This window comes from Zygotorulaspora mrakii, chromosome 5, assembly GCF_013402915.1.
Source record: "Zygotorulaspora mrakii chromosome 5, complete sequence".
In the NCBI taxonomy this organism is placed as follows: domain Eukaryota; kingdom Fungi; phylum Ascomycota; class Saccharomycetes; order Saccharomycetales; family Saccharomycetaceae; genus Zygotorulaspora; species Zygotorulaspora mrakii.
The window spans coordinates 1,213,930-1,240,285 of NC_050723.1; the positions used below are offsets into that span (position 1 = coordinate 1,213,930).

At 39.2% G+C, this 26,356-nt stretch overlaps 8 protein-coding genes and 3 non-coding genes across 11 annotated transcripts; 8 read left to right on the forward strand and 3 right to left on the reverse strand.

Moving 5' to 3' along the window:
* Window positions 1-754: 754 nt before the first annotated feature.
* On the forward strand, window positions 755-3,088 carry ACO1 (aconitate hydratase ACO1; the record flags this gene model as incomplete). Its single annotated transcript, XM_037289326.1, has 1 exon — window positions 755-3,088. One exon carries the CDS (start codon window positions 755-757, stop codon window positions 3,086-3,088), a length of 2,334 nt encoding a protein of 777 aa, XP_037145221.1.
* Window positions 3,089-3,383: 295 nt separating this feature from the next.
* HG535_0Etrna7I lies at window positions 3,384-3,457 on the reverse strand. The gene has a single exon. It is a non-coding gene; the product is annotated as a tRNA-Ile (tRNA).
* Window positions 3,458-5,494: 2,037 nt separating this feature from the next.
* On the reverse strand, window positions 5,495-6,088 carry ALG13 (N-acetylglucosaminyldiphosphodolichol N-acetylglucosaminyltransferase catalytic subunit ALG13; the record flags this gene model as incomplete). Its single annotated transcript, XM_037289327.1, has 1 exon — window positions 5,495-6,088. One exon carries the CDS (start codon window positions 6,086-6,088, stop codon window positions 5,495-5,497), a length of 594 nt encoding a protein of 197 aa, XP_037145222.1.
* Window positions 6,089-6,375: 287 nt separating this feature from the next.
* On the forward strand, window positions 6,376-7,596 carry RPT6 (proteasome regulatory particle base subunit RPT6; the record flags this gene model as incomplete). The annotated part of the gene is made up of 1 exon (XM_037289328.1): window positions 6,376-7,596. One exon carries the CDS (start codon window positions 6,376-6,378, stop codon window positions 7,594-7,596), a length of 1,221 nt encoding a protein of 406 aa, XP_037145223.1.
* Window positions 7,597-9,567: 1,971 nt separating this feature from the next.
* On the forward strand, window positions 9,568-12,630 carry HG535_0E05810 (uncharacterized protein; the record flags this gene model as incomplete). Its single annotated transcript, XM_037289329.1, has 1 exon — window positions 9,568-12,630. One exon carries the CDS (start codon window positions 9,568-9,570, stop codon window positions 12,628-12,630), a length of 3,063 nt encoding a protein of 1,020 aa, XP_037145224.1.
* Window positions 12,631-12,816: 186 nt separating this feature from the next.
* Window positions 12,817-13,512, reverse strand: TYW3 (tRNA methyltransferase TYW3; the record flags this gene model as incomplete). The annotated part of the gene is made up of 1 exon (XM_037289330.1): window positions 12,817-13,512. The coding sequence occupies one exon, from the start codon at window positions 13,510-13,512 to the stop codon at window positions 12,817-12,819; it is 696 nt and encodes a 231-aa protein (XP_037145225.1).
* A 189-nt stretch (window positions 13,513-13,701) lies between these two features.
* On the forward strand, window positions 13,702-14,733 carry GTR2 (Gtr2p; the record flags this gene model as incomplete). Its single annotated transcript, XM_037289331.1, has 1 exon — window positions 13,702-14,733. The coding sequence occupies one exon, from the start codon at window positions 13,702-13,704 to the stop codon at window positions 14,731-14,733; it is 1,032 nt and encodes a 343-aa protein (XP_037145226.1).
* Window positions 14,734-15,977: 1,244 nt separating this feature from the next.
* HG535_0Etrna6L lies at window positions 15,978-16,077 on the forward strand. The gene is given in 2 exon segments: window positions 15,978-16,016; window positions 16,033-16,077. It is a non-coding gene; the product is annotated as a tRNA-Leu (tRNA).
* A 461-nt stretch (window positions 16,078-16,538) lies between these two features.
* On the forward strand, window positions 16,539-17,879 carry MET17 (bifunctional cysteine synthase/O-acetylhomoserine aminocarboxypropyltransferase MET17; the record flags this gene model as incomplete). Its single annotated transcript, XM_037289332.1, has 1 exon — window positions 16,539-17,879. One exon carries the CDS (start codon window positions 16,539-16,541, stop codon window positions 17,877-17,879), a length of 1,341 nt encoding a protein of 446 aa, XP_037145227.1.
* Window positions 17,880-18,928: 1,049 nt separating this feature from the next.
* Window positions 18,929-23,972, forward strand: HG535_0E05860 (uncharacterized protein; the record flags this gene model as incomplete). Its single annotated transcript, XM_037289333.1, is given in 2 exon segments — window positions 18,929-19,960; window positions 19,962-23,972. Coding segments are annotated over 2 exon segments (5,043 nt in total).
* Window positions 23,973-24,503: 531 nt separating this feature from the next.
* Window positions 24,504-24,577, forward strand: HG535_0Etrna11V. The gene has a single exon. It is a non-coding gene; the product is annotated as a tRNA-Val (tRNA).
* The last annotated feature ends 1,779 nt before the right edge of the window (window positions 24,578-26,356 follow it).

Consider the following 26,356-nt stretch of genomic DNA (forward strand, 5'->3'; position numbering starts at 1 on the left):
ATGCCGAACCTCGGACCCGCCCCTCGTCGATCTCTCCGGAGAACGCGTGACCGAAAGTCGGATCCGAAACTTTTTTCAACCCAGCTGCATTCGCAAAGAAAAGGGGGCAGCAGTCCTGGAACAAGCGCGTCCTTCACAGAAATGTGTGTGGTCACACGTGAAGAGAATTTGTTCTTGTTTTTCCCTTTTGCGTCAAAGATCCAATCAAAAGTTGATGACCGCGCTGATTTCTAGCCGACAAATTCGAATCGGAGGCGATATCATGTAATTTGATTCCCAAGGTGATGCTTATTGCCCTGCGGAGGTTCAAGGGGCAGTTAACGAAGTGCCAGTTGCAGAAAAATTTGGGGAGAATACTTTTTTAGGTATGCGCATGGTTGTCGGGTAGAATAAGAAGACTTCCCTTTTTATTGATTCGACGTAATTCAATATTTATACATATATATATACATATATGGTTGTGTATGTGCAGGTACTTTCACTATCAGGTTTGTTGATATACTAATTTTTGGTTTGTTACTCTCACTTCGGTAAGTTTCTTTTAAGACTGTTAAGGGCGTATTCATTTGTCGAACACGTTGGTTGATCACACACTGCAGTTCAATCGTACTCAGTTCGTCTCATAAGAGCAGTATAGGGGTCGTTAGTTGCACTATATCGAACAGTATCCACCGGTCGGCAGCTTGATCTATTTGAACGTGTTGGTATATCCAGGATCAGCGGTATCGGAATAATATAATATACGTGGGAAACGATGTTGTCTGCACGTAATACTCTCTTGAAGAGATCCAATAGGGGATTGGCAACGGTCGCCAATCTGACCAGGGACTCCAAGGTTCATCAAAATTTACTAGAAGATCACTCCTTCATCAACTACAAGCAAAACTTGGAATATGTGGACATTGTCAGAAAGAGATTGAATAGACCATTGACGTATGCGGAGAAGATTCTGTACGGGCATCTAGATAACCCGCATGAGCAGGAAATTCAAAGAGGTGTCTCGTACTTGAAGCTAAGACCTGATCGTGTTGCATGTCAGGATGCTACGGCACAAATGGCTATTCTTCAATTCATGTCAGCTGGTTTGCCGCAAGTTGCCAAGCCAGTCACAGTTCATTGTGACCATTTGATCCAAGCGCAATTGGGTGGTGCCAAAGATTTGAAAAGAGCTATAGACCTAAACAAGGAAGTTTATGATTTCTTATCCAGTTCAACCGCAAAGTATAACATGGGTTTTTGGAAACCTGGTTCTGGTATTATTCACCAAATTGTCCTCGAAAATTATGCATTCCCAGGTGCTTTGATCATTGGTACAGATTCACATACTCCAAATGCTGGTGGTTTGGGTCAATTAGCCATTGGTGTTGGTGGTGCTGATGCCGTTGATGTCATGTCGGATTTAGCATGGGAATTGAAAGCTCCAAAAATTCTGGGTGTTAAACTTACCGGTAAAATGAATGGCTGGACATCTCCAAAGGATATCATTTTGAAATTAGCTGGTATTACGACTGTGAAAGGTGGTACTGGTAAAATCGTTGAATACTTTGGTGACGGTGTTGACACCTTCTCTGCTACAGGCATGGGTACCATTTGTAATATGGGTGCGGAAATTGGTGCAACTACATCAGTTTTCCCATTCAACAAGTCAATGGTTGAGTATCTAGATGCTACAAAACGTGATAAAATTGCAGAGTTTGCTCAATTGTACAAATCTGATTTATTATCAGCTGACAAAGATTCTGAATATGATGAAGTTGTTGAAATTAATTTGAATGATTTAGAGCCATATGTTAATGGACCATTCACTCCAGATTTAGCTACCCCAATTTCAAAAATGAAAGATGTTGCCGTTAAAAACAAGTGGCCATTAGAGGTTAAAGTTGGTTTGATTGGTTCATGCACTAACTCATCCTATGAAGATATGTCGCGTGCTGCTTCAATTGTTAAGGATGCAACCGATCATGGTTTGAAGGCCAAATCAATCTTCACAGTTACTCCAGGTTCTGAACAAATCAGAGCAACAATTGCTCGTGATGGTCAATTGGACACTTTCAAGGAGTTTGGCGGTGTTGTTTTAGCAAATGCATGTGGTCCTTGTATTGGTCAGTGGGATCGTAAAGATATTAAGAAGGGTGACAAGAATACTATCGTGTCATCTTTCAACAGAAATTTCACCTCAAGAAATGATGGTAATCCAGAAACGCATTCATTCGTTGCTTCCCCAGAGTTAACGATTGCTTTCGCTATAGCTGGTGATTTGAGATTCAACCCATTAACGGATAAATTGAAGGATAAAGATGGAAATGAATTTTTATTGAAACCACCAACTGGTGTTGGTTTACCAACTAAAGGTTATGATCCAGGTGAGAACACCTATCAAGCTCCACCAAAGGATCGCAACACTGTTAACGTACAAGTTTCACCAACTTCAGATCGTTTACAACTATTGAAACCTTTCAAGCCATGGGATGGTAAAGACGCATTAAACATGCCAATCTTAATCAAATCTTTGGGTAAGACCACCACTGATCATATTTCTATGGCTGGCCCATGGTTGAAATACAGAGGTCATTTGGAAAACATTTCTAACAACTATATGATTGGTGCTATAAATGCTGAAAATAAAAAGGCTAACAGTATCAGAAATGTTTACACTGGTGTGTATAAGGGAGTACCTGAAACAGCCAGGGATTACAGAGATGAAGGGATTAGATGGGTAGTTATTGGTGATGAAAATTTCGGAGAAGGTTCCTCCCGTGAACATGCCGCTTTGGAACCAAGGTTTTTGGGTGGTTTCGCAATTATTACAAAATCATTTGCTCGTATCCATGAAACCAACTTAAAGAAACAGGGTTTGCTCCCATTGAACTTCAAAAATCCTGCTGACTATGATAAGATCAATCCTGATGATAGAATTGATATCCTTGGATTGACTGAATTTGCTCCAGGTAAAAATTTGGTTATGAGAGTTCATCCAAAGAATGGTGAACCATGGGACTGTGAACTAACACATACCTTTAATAAAGAACAAATCGAATGGTTTAAAGCCGGTTCAGCCTTGAATAAAATCAAAAGTGACAAGGCTTAGTTAAGTTAGCTTAGAGATTGTTTTCTTCTTTTAAGGACATTTCCGCTCTGCTACTTTTTTGATGCCACTGTAATTAATCATTCTTTAATGTTATTATGCTAACACTCACATATTTATATTATTTATTTATTTTATTTATTTAGTACATTATTACCGTACCAGCATTTTTCGGATCCCCGTAAAGGCGTGTACTGAAGAGTCCAAAAAATGAAAAGTTATCAGTTCCAATATGTCATGAGAGGAGGTTGAGATTTTCAATCAATCATCTTTTTTGCAAAAAAAGATGCCACAAATATGGTCTCTAGCGGGATCGAACCGCTGATCCCCGCGTTATTAGCACGGTGCCTTAACCAACTGGGCCAAGAGACCAAATAATATTATGATGTAATATTTCTATACGGTAGGTCATATTCATCTTATATCATGGATGACACTATTATGATGTTCAATTAGAGATATATAAATCCTTAATTGTTGAAATATAAATCGATATTGTAAGATATAGTAAAGAGATGACTTATAAGCATCAGAAACAAAACAATTGGTCTGTAAAGCAAAATAAACGAAGCCACATGAAGCCCTAACAGAATATCAATCGATCCTGGAAAGATATCGGATGATAATCTATCGCGAGACGTTTACAATTCCGGAATCTGACTACGAAGGAGTTTATGGAATGAACACGAAATAACAGTTGTACTGTGGATTCTATGGGACTAGAAATGGTGTAATGACGATGAAAATTCTTCACTCGTCGTCCTCTCTTATGGTTCAGTAGGTGCAAAATGTTAGGTATACATACTCACGTATTTTCCAGATATTAATCCAAGTTCAATTAGTTTTATCTCAATTCATGATATAAGAAACCAAGGAATTATATATCTCTATAATTAAATATCATAGTATCATCATCAATGTCTAACCAAGTTATAATCGACAACGTCGAAGAAAACATTCTTTCCAAATAGTTAGGGCTTCATCTGGCTTCGTTTATTTTGTTTTACAGACCAATTGTCTTGTTTCTGATTCTTATAAGTCATCTCTTTAATGTATCTTACAATATCGATTTATATTTCAACATTTTTATGTTATATTACATAGAAGGGGGAAGAAGTTCGGAGAAACAGTTAATACACAAAATACAAGCGACGAAGTTGGTGTAAGGAATTGTGTACTGCAACTTCAATGTTTTGAGGAATTTTTAGTCACAACACATCTTATTAACACTCTACATTTCTATTTCTTGTTCCGTAGCATAGGTTCCCACGGAGTTAAAGTCCTTAAATGCAAACGCCTTGTGATAGATTGTAGGCCGAAGGCTCTTCAGATTCGCTTGATGATCCGTTGGGATTTCATCGGTCTTCATTTCATTCATTGTCAATGGGGAAAAAAGTATCACCTTCGACTTTCTCGGACTGCTAGTCTCTTGCTGATACTCTTGATGTCAGTCCCTCCTTCAACATATATAATGTAATATAATCAGCGGTTTTAAATGAAAAAATCCCAATTCTCAAAAAATAAACTTCTCTCCTAGGTAACTTATATCATATATTGATACTTGCCGAAAATTCGCCCTTCTGGGATTTGGATGAAGTCTCATGCCAACGTTCGTCCGGTGGTCAACTGAACTCCTGTGAATAAAAGATTTTTCGGTTGGAATACATTAACGATTTTCTGGCCGCTTTTTGGTGTCATTCAGAAATATATAAAGATTTATGGAGCCAACTTAAATGGAATTTTGATTTTATCATTGCAATTAGCAGTAGCTGGTACAACTATCTATTGAATGGCTACTTTCTCCATACTATCGGTCATTTTGTGTCGTATTCAGAAGAACTTCGAATCGCTAACGTTTGAGTCTGTTTGTTTTTTTGATTCTGTGCGACTGACCCTTAGGCATAGTAACCAGGGGAATATATTTTTCATTTGTATGAAAAGGCTTTCATTGCGCATTCTTCAAAAGCCTTAACAGACCCAAACGCAGTTTCGTTCAATCACATAAATTTAGGCCCGGGTCTGAACAGTAGCATGTAAATTTCAGCAGGTATTTCCATGTTTTGGCCTCTATAAAAGTAATCGTAGGATATTCACGTGCAAGAGAATCACTATTTTCGATAAGACCAACAATTTGAAAGCCGCATCGCTTTCTTCATCTCGCCATTTTATTATTTGCAGAGCGATTTACACGAGAGCGCATCCAATAGCTGAAAATATACCTCCTGAAGTAATATTCATTGACAGCCCTGTTCAGATTAGTGATGGTATTGAAAAGACAGCGGTCACATCCTTATCGAGGGTATAGTTGGGGCGCGGTTGGAAGTCTTCTAAAGGAAGAGGAACGATTGAGAGTTAGCTAATAGCTCCGTGCTGTTTGAATGCGTTGCAAACGTGACCAAGTAACGAAGTTTACGAAAAGGCCAGAAACTTCAGTCTTCCTTCAAAAGCGTCACTCCGAGTAGCTTGGAATGGCTTCAAAACTTCTGAACGGGATCTGGTCAAGCATCTGAGCAAATCTTTCGGTTTGGCCGAACACGCCCATACGTATCCGTACGATTCGAATTTATCTGCAATCTGTTGTTGATGGTTGTTCATTAGGTCGTCATTTACGCAAATAATCAACGGTTTGGCTAATCTGAGTGAATCGAGAATAGATCCTGTACCCGCATGCGATATAACTAGATCAGCATGTTCTTTTATAACATGCTGTATCTTTGAGGAGAAATCAATTCCTATAATCTCGAAATGACTGGCCATGAGCGTTCTGCTAACAGGTGTGTTTACTGTGCCCAGCTCTGCTGTTGAGATAGAACATTCCACTTCGATAAAAAGTTCGTTATCCAGCTTTCCCGCAAATTCTTCGCGATAGTCTTTACCAAATTGTACTATTAAACGTTCGAAACCATCTGATTTTAATTCCCCAATGAAAGGCGCAGATATAACTGAACATATGAGCTTTGGAAATGATACCGTGGCCCCGCAAGTCACAAGTAAAGTTTTCATTCAGTGAGCGGTAACAACTGTGCTTTAATCTATCACTTTTGTAATCGACTTCCACATGTGTGGATAAGGTTCTTATAGTACAGTTTTTCAGATTTCATATCATACTGCACGCGCGACATTTGGCCTGTAGCTGGTACATCAACTTAAGACAAAAGGGTGGCAAAACACATACATACATAGATAATTCCAGCATACTAACAAAATATAACAATTCAACCGTTATTAACTCTGGTAATATCTAGGCTACTATTGAAAAGAACTGAGATTTTTGTATCATTGACCTAGATATGGCAGCAGCAACAGGGACACCAAGAGTCGCATTGGTGCCACACGATAGTGGAGTAAGACCGTATTTTGAGCAGAAAATTCAGGATATCGAATTGAGAATTCGGTCAAAGACTGAGAATTTACGCAGATTGGAGGCTCAGAGAAATTCTCTGAATGATAAAGTGCGCTTTATCAAAGATGAACTGCGTCTGTTACAGGAGCCTGGATCCTATGTTGGTGAAGTTATGAAGGTTGTATCAGACAAAAAGGTGTTAGTCAAGGTCCAGCCTGAAGGTAAATACATCGTTGATATCTCCAAAGACATTGATGTAAAGGACCTAAAAGCATCTCAAAGGGTCTGTTTGAAGAGCGACTCCTACATGCTACATAAAATCTTGGAAAATAAAGCCGATCCACTAGTTTCACTGATGATGGTTGAAAAGGTACCTGACTCAACATATGATATGTTAGGTGGTCTCAATAAGCAAATAAAGGAAATAAAAGAGGTTATCGAACTACCTGTGAAGCACCCAGAGCTTTTTGAAAGTTTAGGGATTACTCAACCCAAAGGTGTTATACTTTATGGACCACCCGGGACTGGTAAGACTTTGCTTGCTAGAGCAGTTGCGCATCATACTGACTGTAAATTTATAAGAGTGAGTGGTGCGGAGTTAGTTCAAAAATACATTGGTGAGGGTTCGCGAATGGTTCGCGAACTCTTTGTGATGGCAAGAGAACATGCGCCATCCATCATATTCATGGACGAGATAGATTCTATTGGCTCAAGTCGTGTGGAAAGTGGCTCAGGAGGGGGTGATTCCGAAGTGCAGAGAACAATGTTGGAATTGTTAAATCAATTGGATGGGTTCGAAACCTCTAAAAACATCAAGATAATCATGGCTACAAATAGACTCGATATACTGGATCCTGCTCTACTAAGACCAGGTAGAATTGATAGAAAGATCGAATTCCCACCTCCAACAGTAGCTGCGAGAACACAAATATTGAGAATACACTCTAGGAAGATGAATTTAACACGTGGAATTAACTTGAGAAAAATTGCAGAGAAAATGAACGGTTGCTCAGGGGCTGATGTCAAGGGTGTATGTACTGAGGCTGGTATGTATGCTTTGAGGGAAAGAAGGATACATGTTACTCAAGAAGACCTAGAATTAGCGGTTGGTAAGGTCATGAATAAGAATCAAGAAACAACGATCTCAGCTGCAAAACTTTTCAAGTGAGTTATCAGTATAGCACAGCAAAATAGTCATTATAGCCACCATAAAGATTCTTTGTTCAGTAAGTAAATGAGTTTCTAATGTTCATACGCATACTTGTTTCCGAGTAATGCTGTTTTATATTTTTCTATACATTGAATTATCAAATTTGATATCCCTCTAGTCTAGCATTTTATGTTTTTACCAGCTTTTGAAATATTAAGGAAAGACCAAAAAAAAAATAGCGTAATTTAATGGTCCTTTAAAAATAAGAATATTAGCCAATAGAAACATAATTCTCTCATGTTGTTTCCGCAAAATTTTTTACGAAATGCTAACAGGATCCAGGGAACAAAAGTCCATCGTCATATGCTATGAATATCAAGCCAAAATCACAGGATTTATGGCAGTATGCCAAAGGGCCTTTATTCTTGCTGTCAGAGATCATTCCTAATCATGCATCCAAAAAACCGCTTATCACCCCTGGAAGCTAATGTCCCCTATTATGCGGCCATTGAGCTTAACCTAACAGCTAAACTTCAACCGTCGACAGAACTTCAGAAATAAAGAATTCAATTTGAGAATGCTCGAAGTGATTACTTTTCTGAAGAACAAGTTGAATGAAAAAGAATGAACGAGACGAGGCAATACTCAAAAAGCAAGCGTTGTGCTCTTTGGAATTGGACATATGACAATAACACACCCATCACAGTATTTTTCCAGTCCTATTCAAGCTAGACACGACATTCATACCATTCATGGGAAATACGCGAACAAACAAGTTTAGGTAAAACATATTTTTCAACACAGTGTGTTAGATGACTGTGTCACCAAGCAATTGTGTACTAGACTTAGAAAATGAGATCCAGAACTTCAACAGTGCTGGCAAGAGAAGAGTATAGTATTTGCGCCTTTACTCCAAACAATTTTTGGTTAAATCTGACCAGGAGAATAGTCAAGATTGGACCTTTTTCAACAAGACGGCATAGATAGACAAAGTACCAGACCTTTTTTCTCCCTTAAACGTCCAAAAGAGCTCTTGTATTGGTCACTATTACTTCTGCGGAAGCCTGGCCCGATAGGGCAAAGCTCTACATGAATGTTGAAATTGTATCATATAAAAAATTGTTTCCTTAAGTTGAGCTTTTGCAAAATACTTGCGGTAAGTAACCAGGACTAAGAGAATGAGATGGAACCTGCCTGACCTCCCACCTGAGAATGACTCTTCGGTCAGTATTATATAGTTCTGAAATAGTTTGCGAAATATAGAACGGATTGCAACCAGTGCTCCATAATAGCCTCATCTGAAAAGGACCTTGAAGTATCTACTCAGTTATATAATACATAGCCAATCCGTCATAAAAGGCATCCCCACATTTGTTGATCGTTTTCTGCTCGCAATGTCGACATTTCTTCAAAAGTGACCTTCTATTCTAATCTCAAATGTAAGCGGGATAGGAAGTGTAGTGGTACCTACAGTTTCAATTGAACGATGGGACGAATTGAGCATTGTTCTTACTGAACAGCAGATATTTTCGTTACTCGGTTAGTAAAAGGACAACGTATCACTATTAACGCTCTGGACTACTTTTTTTTTGCCTCTCTGCGGTTGAAGTAATTATTTCTTCAAGTTTGACATTTCTACAGAAAAATTTTTCGATTTCGTGTGGCCATCATGTAGAAATTTGCAGTACATTCAAAAACCGATCTTTCGTCACTCTCTATAAAAGATCTAACTATCGAAACAGAGGTAAACGCCAACATCGTAGCGTTGACTTTGATAGACCCCAAGTGTATAGGTGGTTCATCAGCGGTTACTCAAAAGCATTATTCCTAAAGAGAAGAGTAGGCAGCAAAGTGGGACCGACTACAAGGCAACCTTCACATTACTAATTCTTCAGCTTTTTTTGAAAAACAATCTGAGCAACGACAGTTCTCTTCTGCAAAGATTGAGGAATCGATAGTGGATATTGAAGTATAAGAATTCACGGTGCAATGTCTGAGCAGTTAGAAGCGCATGGAAAGCAGAGCGCTCATCCAGCACAGCAGCCACAGCAGCCCGAACAGGAGCAGATTGTCGCTGGCGTACCGGAGAACATTTACCCGGGTTACGAGCAAGTTACTGATGAGCAGTACCATCAGCAACCTTATCATTACAATGCTGCTAAAGGCTACTCTCAAAGAGGAACCAGAAATGGCAATCCTGCTAAACAAGGTCAGCCAAGGGGCGGTAGATATGGGTCGAACAAATATAATTATAACGTTAATAGCAATAGCCCTTCCGGTCAGTTCAACCGCTTCAATGAAGCTGCTGGTGGTGGTCATGCTAGAAATTATAATAGTAATGGTTACAAACCCCACAGACGTAACATCAATCCAGCAGCTATGAACATGCAATGGCAGGGTTATTATAACCCTCAAATGTATTATATGGCTCCACAGTTAGCACCCGGTAATGCTTCAGCAGCAACATCAATGGAAATGCCACAATCGACGTCGCCAATTCAAACACATGCTTCAAGTGCTTCACCCCCCGCTACTAGGAAGATTGAAATTACGACAAAGACAGGTGAGCATCTCGATTTGAATAGTCTTCATTCACATAACACACACGCTATTTTGCATAATGGAACTCATCAAGGCTTTGAAACGAAAACTCCAGGCTCTGCGACAAGAATAACAGAAAATGTAACAGAAAGTGACAAAATCCCTGAAACAGCTCTTAACGAAAAAAGGAACGAAAATATCCTAAATCCAACAGAGAAGGGTATTACAGAAGCAGAAAAAACCAAACGGGAATTTTTGGAGCAAATCAAGCAACGTAAAGCTGCTCTGGAAAGGAAGAAACTAGAGCAATTTGAAGCTTTAAAGACTAAAACTACCGAGAAGGAAGTGACATTGGAATCAAACGAAAAGGAGAGAAAAGATGCACCATTCTCAGTTAGTGAAAAAGATTTGGATACTAATGATACTCTTTCTCCGATCTTCCAAGAAACCGAAAAGACCAGTAAGGATGAGAAACAGCTATTATCTGAAGCAACAGTCTCTATGAATGAGCAGAAGGTGTCAGCTATTGATGAAGAGATTCTTTCCACGCAACTTGTAAATTCTAAAGAGCCCATTCAAGCCGCTGTTAAACAAGAAAACGTTACCGAGGAGCAGAATAAAGATCAAAAACCTGCTGACATTGAAACGGAATCTCAAAGTGCCTCGAAGGATGCTTCGGAAGTAAAGGTAGCGGCAAATGAAGAAAATGAAGAGTCATCGGTCATAGGAAATCTGGACACAAAGGATTTGGAAACTCCAGTAGATGATGCCAAAACTGAGTCAGAGGAGGCAGAAATCAAGGCGGAGGGTGCTAAGTCTGCGGTGGATGACACAAAACCAGAGGAGGCAGAAAACAAGGCAGACACCTCTGATGTTGTAGCTGACATCACCATGACAGAACTTTTAGAGAAATTGGATAATGCTAAACCTATTGAGGACATTTATTCATTTAAGTATCCAGCTGGTGTAGATCTCCCAGATCCAAGATACCAAAAATCTCATATCAAGTACACCTATGGACCTACATTTTTGCTTCAGTTCAAGGATAGAATTAAAACAGCTGCTGATGAAGAATGGGTAAAAAAAGCTGCCTCAAAAATTGTGATTCCACCTGGTATGAACAAAGCAGGGAAACAAAGAGATGGTGGCTCATTTGGAGGCCCAGGCGGAAGAATGAACGGCAGTGACTTCAGAAAAAGTGGCTCTATGAGAAATATGGATGGTAGATCCAATTCCAGAAATTCTTCAAAGAAAAAGTCAAAGAGGATGCTGGACGATAGAAGATCCAACAGGTCGTACACGTCCAGAAGAGATAGAGAGAGGGCTGAAATGGAACGTAAAGAAGCCGAAAAGCCTAAAGAAGAAGTCGCTCCTTTGGTTCCAAGTGCTAACAGGTGGGTTCCAAAATCTAAACAGCAGAAAAACGAAAAAAGGATGGCACCAGATGGCGTGACACAACTTTTGGAGAAGGATGAAGTCGAACGAAAGATGAAATCGCTCTTAAACAAGCTTACTTTGGAAATGTTTGATAAAATTTCAAGTGACATTTTAACAATCGCGCATCAATCTAAATGGGAAAATAAGGGTGAAACTTTGGGTATTGTCATAGAGCAGATTTTCATAAAGGCGTGCGATGAACCTCATTGGTCTTCCATGTATGCACAACTCTGTGGTAAAGTCGTGAAGGAATTAGACCCAGATATTATGGATGAGAACAACGAAGGCAAGACAGGACCAAAATTGGTGTTGCATTATCTTGTTGCTAGATGCCATGCAGAGTTTGATAAAGGTTGGACTGATAAACTGCCCACAAATGAAGACGGCACAGCTTTGGAGCCTGAAATGATGTCTGATGAGTACTATAAAGCAGCTACCGCCAAGAGAAGAGGATTAGGTTTAGTTCGTTTTATTGGGTTTTTGTATCGTTTGAATTTGTTGACAGGTAAGATGATGTTCGAATGCTTCCGTAGATTGATGAAGGATCTAAGTAATAACCCTAGTGAGGAGACTTTGGAATCCGTTATCGAATTACTAAGTACAGTCGGTGAACAGTTCGAAACAGATAGTTTCAGTGCAGGGCAGGCTACCTTAGAGGGCTCTGCTCTTCTTGATAGTTTGTTTGCTAGTTTGCAAGGGATCACTCAATCTGAAACTATATCGAGTAGAATGAAGTTCAAGCTAATTGATATGAAAGAATTGAGAGATAAACATTGGAATAGTAACAAAAAAGAAGATGGGCCAAAAACCATTCAACAAATTCATGAGGAGGAAAAAGAACGCCAACAAAGAAAAAGTAACTCTAGGTCTAATTCTAGACGGGTTAACAATTCAATGGGTGGAAGGAACACTTCTAGAAGGGAAGTGCCATCTGTCTCCAAGGATAACTTCATAACAACAAGATCCTCCTCTTTAAGGCACACCCAAAAGCCAGTTCAAAAGGAAGAGCAACGTCAACCACAAATGACAGCTACTAATATCTTTAATGCATTAATGGATGATGACGATGAATAAAAATGAGAATTAAATGCGCTATCTGCTATAGTGATATTAGATTCATCCATCTATATACTGTTTATTATTTACTTGTGACATTATTCACCTTACGAGCACTATTTTTAATTTGTGCCTCTTATAAATTACATTGAGAAAACAACATTATGCTTAATCTCGAAAATCGCCTTTTACCAGCAAACATGCTTACGGGACTGGTTCAAATATATCACTCTTTATCCTTTCATATAACTTGGTCATCTTTCTTTCATTTTCCCCAAATTTCGCAATGGCTATTGCGTCGATCATTTTTATATAGTGCTTGTCAACCAGAAATTTGATATGATTACCCATAGAGTCCCATATACCCATTGGTATGTCTAGTTTACTACTAGTTCTAATGGCAACAAGATTGTTGGATCCTATCCCGCTTTCTCTGAAGCCACATCCCATGGCCACGTTGTATAATTTGGACGCTGTCGAAAAGTCTCGACATTTGACATGTAATATGAAAGGCTCGTACTTATAAAGCACAAGTCGTTTGTCACCATCAAACTGTTCTGCAATTATAGCAGGGTCAGAAAACTCGAAGCTTTCGGATTCGATTCGGTCAATCCAATTTGAGACTTCACTAACATTATGAGTTACGTACAGCCATCTCCCACCCTCTCCCTTACCACCAGATTTGATGGATCCTTTATGGTTTTTATCGCCTTCCAAAAATATACTTATTCTACCTGAGCATGATGAGGTTGTCACCATGTCTGCATTTGTGTTTATTAAATTTATAATTGGGAAACATAATACGTCGACATCTCCCTTAGGCGATAAATCTGGTGCTTCTGATTGTATTTCAGACAAAATGGAGGCCTTCTTTTGGTCAAAAGGATTTTGTTTAGCCATAGTATTACGCGGAAACTTTCAGAACTATGGTGTTGAAGTAGTTATTGTGAAGCAGCATTAATTCTATTTTTTTCAAGAAAAAAGCGTCCATATCAATTTTCAAGGAAGAAAACTTTCTACTGAACGTCATCAGCCTTCAAATAGCGCAAGAGAAACCAGAGATATAATACTCAGGAAAGCACGAACGGTATGAACGATATCAATGCTACAGATAATCCCGATTCTAAGGCCATGATTCTTCTTTTGGGCTTACGCAGAGGCGGGAAGTCTTCTATCTGCAAGGTTCTGTTTCATAATATGCAACCCTTGGATACATTATATTTAGAGTCAACGTCTAATCCAACAGTGGAGCATTTCTCTACTCTTATTGATCTCGCAGTGATGGAACTTCCTGGTCAACTCAATTATTTCGAACCAACATACGATTCAGAACGACTGTTCAGAAGTGTTGGAGGCCTGGTATACGTTATCGACTCACAAGACGAATACATGAATGCAATCACAAATCTGGCGATGATAATAGAATATGCGTACAAAGTTAATCCGTTAATTAATATAGAAGTACTGATACACAAAGTGGACGGCTTAAGTGAGGATTTCAAAGTTGACGCACAGAGAGACATCATGCAGCGCACCGGAGAAGAACTGCTAGAACTTGGCTTGGACGGCGTGCAGGTTTCTTTTTATCTCACCTCTATTTTCGATCACTCCATATATGAAGCCTTTTCACGTATTGTGCAAAAATTAATCCCCGAGTTATCATTTTTAGAGAACATGTTAGATAACTTGATCCAACATTCCCAAATTGAAAAGGCATTTCTGTTTGATATAAACTCCAAGATATACGTATCAACTGATTCAAATCCAGTTGATATACAAATGTATGAAATATGCGCTGAGTTCGTAGACGTAACAATAGATCTATTTGATCTCTACAAAGATACTCAAAGGAATAGAAAGGATAGTGATGGAAAAGCAGTGCAAATACGGCCAAGGGAACTGAAAAACGTCTCTCATTTAGGTAATGGAGTGATTATTTATCTTAGACAAATGATTCGTGGCTTGGCGCTTGTAGCTGTGATAAGACCCAACGGAGCTGATACGGAGAGCTGCTTGACTGTCGCCGATTATAACGTTGACATTTTTAAAAAAGGGTTAGAAGATATATGGGCTAATGCAAGAGTTACGTCCCGACAAGAATCGCCCATTGGCTCAAGTTGAAATGTACGTATCAGGATAATAATGTGTAAAAGTAGTTGCATATACACCAAGATTTTGACTCTTTCTAGATATCAAAAATAGAGGTCAAAATTGTGATTCAGGCAAGGTATACTAAAGCGACAATCTCGGAAACTATGAAAAGTTCAGAAATCTCGCCTTAGCAATCTTACGACAGGAAAGTGGAGTCAGATAAAACCTGACAGAATATCAATCGATCCTGGAAAGATATCGGATGATAATCTATCGCGAGACGTTTACAATTCCGGAATCTGACTACGAAGGAGTTTATGGAATGAACACGAAATAACAGTTGTACTGTGGATTCTATGGGACTAGAAATGGTGTGATGACGATGAAAATTCTTCACTCGTCGTCCTCTCTTATGGTTCAGTAGGTGCAAAATGTTAGGTATACATACTCACGTATTTTCCAGATATTAATCCAAGTTCAATTAGTTTTATCTCAATTCATGATATAAGAAACCAAGGAATTATATATCTCTATAATCAAATATCATAGTATCATCATCAATGTCTAATCAAGTTACTATCGACAACGCCGAAGAAAACATTCTTTCCAAATACTCCTAAAATAAACTCTGTCATATATTAAAGTATCTTTTCACTCTGTCCGATATTCATATTGTTGAAATATAAATCGAGATTGTGAGATATATTAAAGAGATGACTTATAAGAATCAGAAAGAGACAATTGGTCTGTAAAACAAAATAAACGAAGTCAGATGAAACCCTAACAGAATGTCAATCGATAATGGAAAGATATCGGATGATAATCTATCACGAGACGTTTACAACTCAGGAGTCTGACTACGAAGGAGTCTATGGCATGGAACATGAAATAACAGTTGTACTGTGGATTCTATGGGACTAGAAATGGTGTGATGACGATGAAAATTCTTCACTCGTCGTCCTCTCTTATGGTTCAATAGGTGCGAAATGCTAGGTATAAATACTGACGTATTTTCCAGATACTAATCCAAGTTCAATTAGTTTTATTTCAATCCGTGATATAGAAAACCAAGGAATTATATACCTCTATAATTGAATATCATAGCATTATTATCAATGTCAAACCAAGTTACTATCGACAACGCCGAAGAAAACATTCTTTATAAATACATATGCTTTTCAGTGCTTATTTAAAGATAGTTCAACGTTGAAAGCACATGCACTTTGTTCTTGCAGGTATGACGTATGCTATTATATAAAACCATATAAGTTGTTGGGAGTTTGGCCGAGTGGTTTAAGGCGTCAGATTTAGGTTGTTTTCAATTTAAATCCTCTGATATCTCCGGATGCAAGGGTTCGAATCCCTTAGCTCTCAATATTTTTGTGCCATTCGGAAGCACCTTACGAACCGTGTAGATTTTTGTCAGGGCTGGACAATAAAAGCCACAGTGTGGAAACATCACATGCGATGATCTGAAATTGTTTTCAAAAACATGTCGGCAGACTGGGGCATGTGCCAGTGCTGTAGTCACCGGCACTGTGGTGGCTGTTCATCACAATAAGCACTCTTCGACACCCGTTGTGTAAAGGAGTTAGCCTATAACAGTGAATTTGTGGTGAGCTCTGCGAGTATGGGACGCAAGAGGTTCTTGAATCTCGAACAGGTTGTTGATTGACAATTATTCGTAGAAGCGGGGCAAATGAAAATGTATAAAAGGTACGTAAACTACGCTAGTCAGTATGTAGGATCAGTTTTTGTTTTCATTAATATTCTACGCTTATTGGTTAAGAAAGGTGTTTAATCGTTAAGAGAATATCATTGAACTTATTGTAAAAATGCCATCCCATTTCGACACCATCCAGTTGCACGCCGGGCAAGAAAATGCCAGTGACAATGCTAACAGACCAAGAGCTGTACCAATTTACGCAACCACATCTTATGTCTTTGACGACTCTAAGCACGGTTCTCAATTGTTTGGGCTGGAAACACCAGGATACATTTATTCGCGTATTATGAATCCAACAGTAGATGTGTTAGAAAAGAGAATAGCAGCTCTTGAAGGTGGTGCTGCTGCTTTGGCAGTTGCTTCTGGACAAGCAGCACAAGCCTTAGCAATCTCTGGTTTGGCTCACGCAGGAGACAATATTGTGTCTACTTCATTCTTATATGGAGGTACTTATAATCAATTTAAAGTTGCTTTCAAGAGGTTAGGAATTGAGTCTAGATTTGTTGATGGTGACAAACCGGAAGACTTCGAAAAATATTTCGATGAGAAGACCAAAGCCGTTTACCTAGAAACAATTGGCAATCCAAAGTACAATGTTCCTGATTTCGAGAAAATAGTTGACATCGCTCACAAGCATGGTATCCCAGTTGTTGTTGACAACACTTTTGGTGCCGGTGGTTTCTTTGCTCAGCCAATAAAATATGGTGCTGATATCGTTACACATTCAGCCACCAAGTGGATTGGGGGTCATGGTACAACCATTGGTGGATTGATAATTGACTCCGGTAAGTTTCCATGGAAGAATTACCCAAAAAAGTTTCCTCAATTTTCACAACCTTCTGAAGGCTATCACGGATTAGTCTTCAATGAGGCATTCGGACCTTTGGCATTCATCGGTCATGTTAGAACTGAACTTTTGAGGGACTTAGGACCAGCTTTGAACCCTTTTGCAGCTTTCCAGCTAATTCAGGGTTTAGAAACGTTGTCCCTAAGAGCTGAAAGGCACGGTGAAAATGCGTTGAAATTGGCGCAATGGCTAGAAAAATCACCATACATTTCATGGGTCTCATATCCTGGTTTACCCTCCCATTCGCACCATGAAAACGCGAAGAAGTATTTAACTAACGGTTTTGGTGGTGTATTATCCTTCGGTGCTAAGGATTTGCCCAACAATAGTGAAGCTGAGAAGGAAGATCCGTTCAAAGCAGCAGGTGCTCGCGTTTGTGATAGCTTGAAACTAGCATCCAACTTAGCTAATGTTGGTGATTCTAAAACTTTAGTAATTGCACCTTATTTCACCACTCATTTACAGTTAACAGAAGAAGAAAAACTGAACGCGGGTGTAACAAAGGATTTGATTCGTGTCTCTGTCGGAACCGAATACATTGATGATATTATTAATGATTTCCAACAGGCATTTCAAGCAGTTTATGGTGAAGGAAGACCTTAAGTGCATTCTGTTGATGTAAAACTTGACAAGCAGGTTCAGATTAACTTGATAAGTGAATGTATAACAAGAATATATATAATGTGCTATAAACAGATTATTTTATATCTTCAGCCGTTTTTTTGTGCCGAGAAAAAAAATGGAATGGGGTTTTGACGGAGTGAATTATTTGCGGAGTTGTTGTTGATTATTGTCTTGTTACATTTTTGGAATATTTCGTGATATTCAGTTTCAAAGATACACATAATGAGAGAGTGGATTACCTTGAGAGTTACTAATTCTAAACTGGTTAGACATAAATGATAATACTGTGATATTCAGTATAGAGATATATACGCCAGTGATTTCGTATTTATAGAATGAAATGAGGTCGATGCGTGAAGAATTTTCATCGTCATCACGCAATTTCCAATCCCGTAGAATCTATACCTAAATTGTAATTTCTTATTCCATACCATAGATTCCTCCGTAGTCAGACTCCTGAGTACTAAGTGCCTCACGACAGAGTATTGGTGGACGACTCGCTAGAGGCAATTGGTATTCTGCCAGAGTTTTATCTGACTCCACCTTCCTGTCGTAAGATTACCAAGGCGAGATCTCTGAACTTTCATATTTCCTCGAATTGCGTCTTTAGCATGGCCTGAACCAATACATTAGTGTATATTCGAATAAAATACTGACGTCTTTCCCAAATACTCAATCTCAATTTATCAAGTTTTTATGTCATTCTAATACAGGAAACCACGGACACATATACCTTTACACCGAATATCACAATATTATCATCAATGTCTCACCAATCTAGTACTAAGCATTCTAAAGGTAATCTACGCTCTCAATATGGTAGCATTTCTAACGTCCCCTTCTCAAATAATAGAGATGCAGAGAAACTTTTGAATACAGCTCGCAAGAAATAAAACTCTTCGGAAATTAGTGACAACAACACTGATCCACAACTTGAATGATTCGCAAAGATACTATCCTTCGTCGCAATTCAAACTCGACCAGTGTTGATAACAAACAAGAAAATTCCCCTAAATCAAACGCATACGATGCCAGTTATCAATACACTGGTTTACACACAAGGGTATACCTACCCTTACCCATGGCCGAATCCATCTCCCCCAATGGCTCCACCAATGGGGAATGGTATGTTCAACTGGAATATGAATACTGACGGAAGAAAATACATTCCGGCCACTACCTATGAAACATTCATTTACCATCAAAAACTGCTGAACGACCAATTCAAGCAATATCGAAAGTTCTATGACCAGAGATCAGAAGATGATACCACTTCTGAGTCCGCTAAAGAGTCTAACAATGAACAAGTGTTACCAGACTTGGATGAGATTAGTAATCCTTCGGAATTTCCCAGATGTATGAGATCATTCAAAAGATTCCTGGAAGACAACAAGCTAGGTGATATCATACCTGACAGATTAAATGAATCTGAGAGGGACGCCACGAAAAGCGAAAAGGCTTTCATCATTAATTCCTTCAAAACATATGTGAAGGAAACAGCCTATCCAAAGAGCGTCAAAGACGCAATAAAAAGAGGACACGACCTGTTCCGAATTATCCTATGTCATGTATCCGAAGACAGTAACCTTAGATCCGCTATATGGAGAGAACTAACCACAATAAGTTACGACGGATCTGAAGATTCATATTACTATACTAGTAGAGTGAAAGAGCTTTATAGTCAACTTAAAGCAACAAATTCCAACATCCCAGAAGAAATAATTTGTGAATACCTGCTCAAAAATTTGCACGGTCAATACGCAAAGATTAGGGAGAATCATTACCTGGAATACGACCTGAACACAATCGCAGGCATTTCGAAATGTGTATTGCGCACATATGACAGATTGATAAAATATAAGAAACATACATCTGAAACATCACCTTCAGTAACAAACAGACATTGTTACAAGTGTTCCTCTGAGGGCCATTTTGCTCCTCAATGCCCAAATGTCAAAGATAAACTACCAAAACCCTCCATCAATTCACGAAAGGAGAAAAAGCATTACCATCGTAAGGGTATCCATAAAATCGGACTCACCCGCGACACAGAGTTACTTAGGCATTCTCCAGAATTCGAAGAAGAAACGTCCGAGTATGACGAAGACACCACAAACTGGTGAACTAGTTGAAGATAACCAACATCTATTGATTGACTCTGGGGCCGCCATATCAGTAATTCGCGACCCAGGCCTCCTTCACAACATTAATAAACACCCCAATATAGGCATAGCTGACGCGCAAGATCGTGAGATCCCCATAAGTGTCAGTGGTGACCTACAGCTAAGCTTCCCGGGTACCTCCATTATCCACACACAGGCAGTGGCATCTACAGTGCCACATGTCGACATATTGAGCCTCCATGAGCTCCAAAAAAACGGAATCACCGTCGACTTCAACAATTCCCAAGTAACTAATAATAAAGGGAAAATGGTAGCACGGATCAAAAAGATCGGACCTTACTATTGGATACCGGCAAAATATATCCATAAACCACACAAAAAGTTGAACGTCATGAACGTTCAAAAACAACCATTGTTCCCTATGGAATTTATACATCGGCTCCTAGGTCATGTCAACATTATAACTTTAAGAGATTCCATTAAGCAAGGGATGCTGACAAATTTATGCATGGATGACATAGATTGGTCCGGATACTCTAACTTCCAGTGTGAGGATTGTGTGAGTGGAAAAAGCAAAAAGCACAAACACTTGGTGGGTTCCAGATTGACATACCAAAAATCCTATCAACCCTTCGAGTTCTTACACACCGATATTTTTGGACCTGTACCTCACATGCCCACATCGTCACCATCATACTTCATGGCATTCACAGATGAAGCCACGAGATTTAGATGGGTTTTTGGCTTGTGGAATAAAGAAGCTGAAACGGTTACCTCAAAGTTTCGCGAACTGGTAAATATGGTTAAAACCCAGTTCAACACAAAGGTACGCAGCTTCCAAATGGATAGAGGATCAGAATATACTAATAATACAATTCGTAACTTCTTCAAGGAGTACGGAATAATCCCGTGCTACACTTCCGTAGGTGACTCAAAAGCAAACGGAGTAGCTGAACGCCTTAATTATACACTGCTCGATGATTGCCGGACACTGCTTCGCAGTAGCAATCTACCATTACATCTTTGGTTCTATGCAGTGCAGTTCTCGACGCTAATGAGGAACTCATTAATAACGTCCAGTGTTGGCACTTCCTCCAGGGCCAAAGCAGGCCTGACAGGACTAGATGTCAGCACTATTTTACCATTTGGACAACGTGTCATGGTAAATAATCCGCCAAAGAACAAACTTAGACCACGGGGTGTAGTGGGATTCGCACTCACACCATCCGCGGAATCCCATGGCTATCTAATATACATCCCATCGAAACATACCGTCACTGACACTACGAACTACCTGATAATTCGGGGTGATCCTCATGACAGGACAGATGACGCCGACGCAGTCATTGCTCCCCTACTTGATCAACTCGAAGCCAGACAGGACGGTGAATTCGATAATAATATGTCCACCCATTCGGGTGGTATGGAAATGGATGTGTCAATCCATTCGGGTGGTACCATTCACCAAAGGCCTGTATCACCAACCCCAACAGCCGATAACCTATCTACCTCGTCGGGTGGTAATGACCCTATCCAAACTGGAACCACAGATACAACTGAAGTCATACCAGAGTATATCCCCGAGGATAACAATGATTTTCTAGGACCAGACATCCATGATGATCCTCCTAAACATACCAGTGACGAGATCGCTGATGATATCGCGGAACATGGTTCTAACATGATCAATGAAGATCCCCGAATCAATCTTCAAAGCGCAAACCATGCTGTCACCTATGATAATACAGAAGGTGACGATCAGACCACGCAGCATGAACCAACGTCAAACCCCATAAATGATCCAGCAAACGATCATCCATCCTCCGCCATCATTGACAACACTAAGACACCGGATCCAATTCCCGATACCGTCTCAAGAAGACCCATCAACAATGACATTGACCCAAGCAGTGCAATTGCATCCACGGTCGGAATACAGGCATCTGCTTACGACGATGTTGCTCCTACTACGGTAAATGAGCGCACCACATCATCGACCTCCACAGCAGAACTCGATCCACTTCCCAGCGAGGAAGACTCCCCCGTACCAGAGAGTACTACTGTAGCAACTCCCGATAGCGAAACACCTGAGTCTATCTCCAATGTGGGTGGTAACGATCAGTCTCCAGAAGTCAATGCTAAAAGTTTAGAAGAAAGAAAGAATAGAATTTTTCAGTACCGTAATGGCGACATCCCGAGGGTAAAGCCACCAAGTACAAAAAGAAAAAGTAGTTTAGCTCTAGGTGAAATTGAAGATAGGACTCAACGCAAGAGACCAAAGCGTCATATACTTTATGTCAACGCAGTACACTCGAATCCAACTCCTCATGTTAAACCCTCCTTAAGTTACTATGAGGCAATTGTCAATAACGATGATAAAAATGATGCAAAAGGGTACAACGAAGCCTACATGAAGGAATATGACCAATTGATCAAAATGAAGACCTGGGATCCTAACAAACCTATAAATGAAAAGACGATCCCTAGACAACAAATAATAAACTCCATGTTTATTTTCAACACTAAGAGAGATGGAAGGAAGAAATGCAGATTCGTTGCAAGAGGTGACCAGCAGAAGGCTGGAACTTACAAAGAAGACCTCAAAGCAAACACGGTACATCATTACGCACTGATGACCAGTCTCAACATAGCACTAGACAAGAAAATGTTTATCACCCAACTAGACATATCCTCAGCGTACCTATACGCTGAATTGGAAGAAGATCTGTACATCAGAGCACCTCCACACATGAAGCTCCAAGGAAAAGCATTCAAGTTGAACAAGTCACTATATGGACTTAAGCAGAGCGGAGCGAACTGGTACAAGATGCTTGGCAGTTACTTAACCAACTCTTGCAACATGACAGAATTAACCGGTTGGCCATGCGTGTTCAAAGATGAAAATGAATGTTTTGTATGCCTCTTTGTAGACGACATGATCGTCCTGTCCAAAGATATCAAGGCAGCAAACAAACTAGTCAAAACTCTAAAGAAAAAGTTCGAGACCAAAGTGATCCATGATGGGAAATTAGACGAAAACAACATGGCCACATACGATATTCTAGGACTGGAAATAGAATATACGTTCGGAAAGAAAATGACAATAGGAATGGAAAACTCCTTAACCGAAAAGCTTCCACATTTAGGTTTTGATATCGAAAAGGATAACAAGAAGTTTCTTGTGCCAGGCACACCAGGTGAACATATCCACAAAGATAATCTGGTCGTTGAAGAAGACGACTACAAAGAAAAGGTCAAGCAAATGCAGAAGGCTATAGGATTGCTATCATATGTGGGATACAAATATAGATTCGATATTCTATATTATGTGAACATCTTAGCTCAGCATACGCTATACCCCTCAGAGCAAGTGGAGAAACTCACCAAACAGCTGTTGAACTTCGTGTGGCAGTCAAAACACAAAAAGCTGATTTGGCATGCCAACAAGCATACCAAGACAAATAGGATCACCGCTATCACTGACGCATCGTTTGCGAATGAAGAAGTATTCCGATCACAATTGGGCCATTACTACTGCCTAAATGGAAAAGTCATCGGTGGGAGATCATCTAGCGAAAAACTGCGTGTCATATCATCTACCGAAGCAGAAATATATGCGGTAAGCGAGTCAGTCCCAATGTTACAAGGATTAGCATGCCTAGTAAAACAAATTGATCCATCATCATCACTTAGGTCGAAGATACTAACTGACTCAAAACCTACTATATCAATAGTAGAGGACCAAAGTGAAGATTCAAGAGCGTTCAGAAATCGTTTCTTCGGGACACGAGCTTTCAGGTTAAGAGATGAAGCTAGACGCAACGATATGAAGTTCGAATACATAAAGACAGAAGATTATTTAGAAAGAATGCTTTCTTCGGCGTTGTCGATAGTAACTTGGTTTGACATTGATGATAATGCTATGATATTCAATTATAGAGATATATAATTCCTTTGTTTTTCTATATCATGAATTGAGATAAAACTAATTGAACTTGGATTAATATCTGGAAAATACGTCAGTATTTATACCTAGCATTTCGCACCTATTGAACCATAAGAGAGGACGACGAGTGAAGAATTTTCATCGTCATCACACCATTTCTAGTCCCATAGAATCCACAGTACAACTGTTATTTCATGTTCCATGCCATAGACTCCTTCGTAGTCAGACTCCTGAGTTGTAAACGTCTCGTGATAGATTATCATCCGATATCTTTCCATTATCGATTGACATTCTGTTAGGGTTTCATCTGACTTCGTTTATTTTGTTTTACAGACCAATTGTCTCTTTCTGATTCTTATAAGTCATCTCTTTAATATATCTTACAATCTCGATTTATATTTCAACAAAGATAACTATGCGGACATATTGACCAATGTTGAAATATAAATCGAGGTTGTAAGATATATTAAAGAGATGACTTATAAGCATCAGAAATAAGACAATTGGTCTGTAAAACAAAATATTAGAAGTTGAGGTTTCGTGGTCTAGTCGGTTATGGCATCTGCTTAACACGCAGAACGTCCCCAGTTCGATCCTGGGCGAAATCATTTTTGCAAGTGTAAGTACTCTGACCTATGGAGTCACACGTGTTTTCAAACAATTGAGTTGCCTAATGCAGTTTAGTAGTTGTCCCTTCGTTGGCGTGCAGTACGAGAAATATAAATTTTTTTACAGATTACGTATTGTTTTGTGCTAGCATCCTCTGATTGGTAATAATAAGATTCCGGACCTTCCGTCACCAACAAAAGGCTCATAAAGAAATATAACTAAATATTGTCAAACCAAAATCCTTATTGTCAGTAAGCTTGCATTTTACCACGATGTCAAGTAAATGTCCTGCAAGGGCTCGCTAGAAGCTATACGTCTATTCGACAAGCTAACAGACACGAACTCTACCACTAGGCTAAACAGAAAGAATGCATAGTAAATTGTTTAGATACCTTTCATTTGAAGCTTTCCGTTCATGGAACTTTGCAAACTTATAAACAATTGACATGTAGATTTGTTTTTCAAATGCAATTTAACAACGTTTTTCAACTATGATTAGTACGCTCTCTTCAAAGACCTAAGTTTCTATGTGTTTGTAAGCACAGGTACAGGCTCAAAATTAAGCGCCTCAAAGACAAGACTCATCGGAATTAATTTACTGGCGGTTCGAGGCATGGTCAGAGATACTTTCGTCCAGGGTTCAATAAACAGTTTTGAGAAGTAATTCATTTGATTTTGATTTTGATTTTTGAAACCCATTAAAATATATTTTGACGATTCAAAAACAACTGCGCAAGCAGGGGAAAGCTCTTGAAATGCAGGTATTGTTTTTTTCCGCGATATCTCAATAAAATCCTTATAAAGTTAAACTTTAGAGCATGCTAAAGCGCAGTCTTCAACATAAAGTCATTCAATGGATACACGCGTTTGTTGAGCTGAAATGCTATTCCAATAATAAATTATTCAAAGCAGGCTTTCGAATTATCTTCTCAGACTGCATATTGCAATACCTGAAAACGCGCAACAGCATATCCAATTCAATGCTTAAATTGAAAACTGCACATTCGAGACGAGACAAGCCGAATGCCAATCTAAAATAATATACTATCTCAAATCAGCAGTCGATTAAGTACATGCCAACGTCGCAGATTAACTGCATAAGCTACCACTTTTAGTATCGTAAACATGATACACAAAATATCGACTGATGAAGGGGCAAACTTGAATTCTGATCCTAATCTTGATATTGATAGGAATTGTGTCTTGCATTCAAAAGAAAATCAGCAAAAAGAAAAAAAAATTCATTTCATCGATTAACAGTTTGATCTCTGTCAAAATATACAAAGAATGTGGTCTAATATTAGCTGTTACCTTCATATCTCATATTACGTATCTCGTTCAATTTGAAGAAACAATGTTAGACTGCTGCTATTACAAACACTTGAGGAGAGACATAAAATTGTATGCTTGTCTTTTCGCAATCGTGTCTCAATTTAGTTCTTCATCCTCATGACCAAACCTTCAAAAAGAGTTTAATGCCACTGAAATAGCATCATTTGCTTCATTCGGGAATGGATAGTGGATACGATTGGCGGAAGAGCGAAACGAAACGCGGAACCAGCGGATCAAAATTTTCATGTTGCCCCATGAGGAACATCCTTCTAGAAGTTTTCGAGCTTTTGCTTCACCTGCGGATGTTCTCATTTTCTATTTTGGGAAAATTCCGGGAAATACTTCCAAAATTTCCCAACCAGGAATGTAACCATTTTAGGCATTTTGATTTTCAGTGAAAACTTGCCTACGACACGACATTTTGAGAAGATCCTTCCGTATGACCT